This window comes from Haplochromis burtoni, unplaced genomic scaffold (genome assembly GCF_018398535.1).
Source record: "Haplochromis burtoni strain Fernald_Lab_line unplaced genomic scaffold, NCSU_Asbu1 Contig_28, whole genome shotgun sequence".
NCBI lineage: Eukaryota > Metazoa > Chordata > Actinopteri > Cichliformes > Cichlidae > Haplochromis > Haplochromis burtoni.
The window spans coordinates 3498851-3504449 of record NW_024582389.1 but is presented as its reverse complement, the minus strand read 5'-3'; the positions used below and the strand labels follow the sequence as shown (position 1 = coordinate 3504449).

General features: G+C 38.9%; 1 protein-coding gene across 1 annotated transcript in view; it reads left to right on the top strand.

Moving 5' to 3' along the window:
- Nucleotides 1–84: 84 nt before the first annotated feature.
- The window catches only part of LOC102298587 (cholesterol 24-hydroxylase), a gene marked incomplete in the record, with an annotated part of 6006 nt that continues 491 nt past the window's right edge, over nucleotides 85–5599 (top strand). The window contains 13 exon segments of the mRNA XM_042219090.1: nucleotides 85–468; nucleotides 539–616; nucleotides 900–1030; nucleotides 1145–1232; nucleotides 1720–1806; nucleotides 1887–2025; nucleotides 2176–2286; nucleotides 2378–2540; nucleotides 2738–2803; nucleotides 3318–3390; nucleotides 3906–3990; nucleotides 4075–4185; nucleotides 5449–5537. Coding sequence (XP_042075024.1) covers nucleotides 320–468; nucleotides 539–616; nucleotides 900–1030; nucleotides 1145–1232; nucleotides 1720–1806; nucleotides 1887–2025; nucleotides 2176–2286; nucleotides 2378–2540; nucleotides 2738–2803; nucleotides 3318–3390; nucleotides 3906–3990; nucleotides 4075–4185; nucleotides 5449–5537 — 1370 coding nt within the window.

The window sequence follows — 5599 nt, the reverse complement described above, 5'->3', positions numbered from 1 at the left end:
GGAGGGTAAATAAAAGTTACACAAATAAAACTCACAAAACCACATGTATCAAATACGATACTCGTAGCTTTAAAGGGACTGGGATCGATGAGGAGTGCATTGCAGAGGTCCAGCTGAAAAGCCAGGTTTTCTTGTTGCAGCTCCAGTGAACCTCTTGTTGCTTTATTTGCACCAAATAAAGCTTCCTAACATATCGATATTCTGCGTAGGCTACTTCAGTCTGAAGAGTCACTGATAACAGGCTCGCTGCTTTTATCTGGACTTTCTAACTGAAAGGACAACCAGCTTTAACACGGACGTCTCCGGGACATTTTCCAGGATGGCACTTTCCAGCCTGCTTCTGAGCCTGGCTGCTCGGGCACTTACGTTTCTCTTCTTTCTGCTCGTCATTGCGTTTCTTGGCTACTGCTTGTACATTAAATACATTCATATGAAGTATGACCACATCCCCGGGCCGCCGAGGGACAGGTAGGAAAGGTCGTCGGCTGAAGCAGTTATGCGGACGTTACTTGAGAGTAACTCGCTGTTTCCTCCTCAGTTTTTTCTTCGGACACTCACCAACGATGTTGAAGGCGATGAAAAATGACGGAATTATACACGACAAATTTCTGGAGTGGTAAGTTTAGCGCAAACAAAGTTTTTATGCGGAAAAAACAACACGTCAAACCATTAAGCTAACACAATATGTAGGTCAGTGTTTGGGACTGCTGCCAGCCAATGCTAGCTAGCCTGGCTGTATTGAACTGAATGCAGTTTCCTTTTTCACAGCATATTTTGCCGCTAATTGCCTGTTAATTTCTGCCTATGTAACAAATACATTGCAGTTCTTACTGTACTCTTTGTATTACAGTATTAATATCATTCGCCTTTAAAAGATCTAATTAAGATGTCACCTGCAGGGCGGAGAAGTATGGACCTGTTTACAGGATAAATATGTTTCACTACGTTTCACTGTGTACGTACTGTCCAGAGGCCACCAAGGTAAACACTTGTCACCTGACTGTTTTCACATCAGTACACAGGTGTCATTAATAAAGGGTCTATTTCTGTAAATCTGTGAATTATTGTGATTAGCAGTACCTGTGTATCTCTGCTGTTTCAGTTTAAAATGACTACAGTGCAACAAACCTGTTGTGTGTGAAAGTGCACCCATCAATCCTGTTGGCAGAGGTCCCTGCTAATAAACAGTGCCAGCTACTGGCCTTTTGGGGACTTAACCTGTTTGGTCAAAGGTGATGTATCAGCTTATCTGAGTCACTTTATTGTACTTATGTGTACATACCTTATTAGTCATAATGAATAGAACTTGATAGTATTACCATGTTGTGATACTCTCCTTGTGTCACATCTTAGCATTTTATTTAACTCCTGACCTCAGTGATCATATTACAGGAGCCTTGTACGAATTTATGATGATGACATTTTCATGCTGTCTATCGTAATTTTTAACAGTGATGTTTGCAGGGTTGTTGTTTTGAAACTCATTGCATAATACTTTTGTGGTTGGTTGGGACAGTGATTGCCAGTATCAGGCACCTGCCCGCCTGGCAGGAGAGAGGGTGAATGTGTTGCTATAATTTGTTTAATGTTTTTATTATTTCTTTATTGTCACTGAATTTTGGATTCTTTTGCCCCTCAGCGACTTTAATTTGTTCTTGAAGTCACTACACAGATTTTTATTTTTTATTTTTTTTAATCATTGTCTTAACTGTCTTCAAGGTTTTTAGGTGATGGTCTGATAACAGCACGGGATCATGAGCGGTGGTACAAACAGCGACGCATCATGGACCCTGCGTTCAGCAGCCTGTGAGTAATGAAATTATAATAACGAACAGCGACTAATCCTTTAGTCGCTGTTCCTCTGTATCAAACTTTGTTTTTTCCAGGTATCTGAGAGGTCTAATGGGAACCTTCAATGAGACAGCAGAGAAACTGATGGATAAACTTGCAGAGCTTGCTGACAGTAAAACAGAAGCTAATATGCTCCATCTCATCAACTGTGTCACCCTGGATGTTATTACTAAGGTTTTTAGAGCTTCCTTAACATGCTGGTTTTTTTCTTAATACTGAAGAATAAAAAAACATGTTTATTATAACTTTTCTAACTTTTTATAAAGGCTACAATCATGTTCTAAGTGTGAGTGAATTGCTGTGCATGTCTTATCTTGATAACAGGTTGCCTTTGGGGTGGACTTGGACCTCTTGAAGCATAGTTCACCTTTCCCTAAAGCCATTGAGACATGTCTGAAAGGAATGGTTACCTATGTTAGAGACAGATTTTTTGAGGTATTACTTCAGCGTTTGTTGTTATGAAGTATGTCTGCCAACAACATTGTTATCAGGATGCCAGGCTAAACCCTTCAGTCTGCCATTCCAGTACAATCCAAAGAACAGACGATACGTCAATGAGGTGAGGGAAGCGTGCCGCCTGCTCCGTACAACTGGAGCCAAGTGGATCAGTGAGAGAAAGACCGCCATGCAAAACGGTGACGAGGTCCCCAAAGACATCCTGACACAAATCATCAAAACTGCAAGCCAAGGTTGGAGTTCCCAAATTTCACATTAGACTAGACTAGAGCAATATTTTATTCTCTTTGTGACGAGACAAAGTGAATAGAACAAATGTGACCCACAGTTTTTGATGCCTTCTCAGTTCGGTGTATGTGGTTTGTAAGTAATGTTGGAAACCAGGAGAAGTTAAATATCGATGTATCTGTCCATTCTCTCCTCATTTCAGAGGAAAACATGACTGAAGAAGATGAAGAATTTATGCTGGACAATTTTGTGACATTTTTCATTGCAGGTGAGTCTCTGTTGTTTCAGCTTTGATGTGTGAAATGCAGCTGGAAGCTCCTTTGTAGCGTCAGACGAAGCTCACAGCACTGAAGAGTGTGTTGTATTTTCAGTTTTACACAATGTGGCCACTGTTGTCTGTGAATTGTTGTCACGTGTTCACTTAGCATGGACAAAACTGTCCTTTCTTATCCAGAGGGGCTGAGTAATATCTGCACACACACACTGTGTCACACAACTCTAGTTCCTGTGTTACTGACTGTTTGTCTCAAATGTAAAAAAAAAAAAAAATACATATTTATTACTCTTTTTGATCTTGGCCGGGACGATTACATTTACAAATGAATAAAATAGCAATCAAGAAAAAGAAACACATGATCTGTTTTTGTTACATAATGATATTATCGATTTTAAGTTAACTAGGCTTTTTAAGACTCAAAGAGTTGTGATGCACAAATTAGGATTACAACTTCTTGATTGAGGTAATATTCTGATGCATTATTGACAAACTGGTAACATTTTAGGCCAAGAAACAACAGCCAATCAACTGGGATTTTGCATCATGGCGCTTGGAAGACATCCTGAAATACTGGAGAAGTAAGAAGTCAAACAGAACTCAACAATTTACACTTTCTATTTACAACTTTCTATATTTTTGCATGAATATAACCTGAAACATGATCTGACTGAACCTATAAGGTCCTACAAGTAAAGAGGACTTAAACAAAAGTCTGTGAGATCTTCAGAAATCTTCTTGCCGTGACACACTTGTTGTACAGTCAGTCTGATCCCAGTTCTTACAATCAGTGTGTGCCTCAGATCTGACTGTCAACCCGTTGTGTGAAAACAACTTCTTCTAATTTGATCCATCCAAATATCAAACATCAAAAATATTCCCAATCCTGAGATTATATAAATCTCAAGCCCACAGACATTTATGTAGATGTGCATTTTTCTCTATAAAAAAATGTAGTTTTACATCTGTTTCTACATATTTACTCCTATGACCTGTGTTAACCTCTAAAGATGATTTAGGTAATATTTCTGCAGTTATAACTGTGTAATATATAGAGTGAGTTTTTGGTTTTCTAAATTATATTTTTATTTCTTAGAGCAAAGAAAGAGGTCGATGATGTCATTGGGATGAAACGTGACATAAGCTATGACGACTTAGGAGAGCTGGTCTACCTGTCACAGGTACATGTGGTAAATTTAGTTATTCATTTATTTATTTTAATAACTCACCCAAAGTGTGCACTTCTCATTGTAACCTTCCTTCAGGTGTTAAAAGAGACTCTAAGAATTTACCCCACAGCTCCGGGCACATCTCGTGATGTTGCTGAAGACATGGTGATTGACGGTATCCACATACCCGGGGGATTTAGCGTTGTTGTGAGTCATTTTCTTTTTAATATGTTTGTAAGTCTAAATGATAACTACATACTAAAGACAACAAATATATGAAGCAAGATATATGGAATTATGTAGCGAAGAAAAAAAGATAAATAACTCTAAATATGTTTTATAGAGTCCTTCAAGTCCCTTAACTTTGTTGACAGCGCTGTAAACTCTTGGCCTTCTCTCAATGAGCTTCATGATGTAGGCACATGAAGTGGTTTCAATTCACAGGTCTGCCTTTTCAGGGTTCATTTGTGGTATTTCTCTCCGCCTCAATAGAGTTGGGATAATCAGTTGTGTTGTGCAGAAGTCAGGTTGGTACACAGCTGACAGCCCTGATCTGATTGGTTCTCGCCATAATATGAATTCTAAGTAAAGAAAAAATGACAGTCCTTCATTATTTTAAGAACTGAAAGTCAGTCTGGAAAATTGCTTAAACTTTGGGGACACATTCAAAGATCAGCAAGTGCTACGACGAGACTGACTCACATGAGAACGGCACCAGGAAAGGAAGACCAAGAGTCGCCTCTGCTGCTGAGGATAAACTCATCCATGTCACCAGCCTCAGAATTAGCAAGTTAACAGCAGCTCAGATTAGAGCTCAGATAGATGCACACAGAGTTCCAGTAGCAGACACATCTCTACATCAACTGTTCAGAGGAGACTGTGAATCAGGCCTTTATGGTCAAATAGCTGCTAAGAAACCATGACTAAGGAAAAGCAACAAGCAGAAGAAATTTGTTTGGGCCAAGAAACACAACGAATGGACAGACCAGTGGAAATCTGTGCTTTGGTCTGATGAGTGCAAATTTGAGATCTTTGGTTCCACCTGCTGTGTCTTTGTGTGATGCACAAAATGTAACCGGATGGTCTCTACATGAATGGTTCCCACCATGAAGTATGGAGCAGGAGGTGTGATGGTGTGGGGGGATCGAGAGAATGCAAAGGGTGGCTATTTGGAAGAATCTAAAATATAAACATGTTTTGAGTTATTTCACATTTTTTGTTTACTACATAATGCCATATGTGTTGATTCACAGTTTTGATGTGTTCAGTGAGAATCTGCAATGTAAATAGTCATGAAAAAAAGAAAAACCCATAATAAAAAAAATAAGAAGATATGTCCAAACCTTTGACTGGTAGCGTATGTATAAACAAAACTGTTACAAAGTTGCCAGAAAAACATAAAAAATGAGGTCTTATTCAAGCAAGAACAAATACATTTATGGTTAAAATGTGAAATATTTTCCTATTTAGTTCAGCTCCTATGTGAGCGGGAGACTGGACAAATTCTTCGAGGATCCACTAAAATTTGATCCAGACAGATTTCACCCAGATGCTCCCAAGTAAGAAACACACTGTTTCACCATGCTGACTTTATTCCGTTTCATGTTTGCACACACTTTAT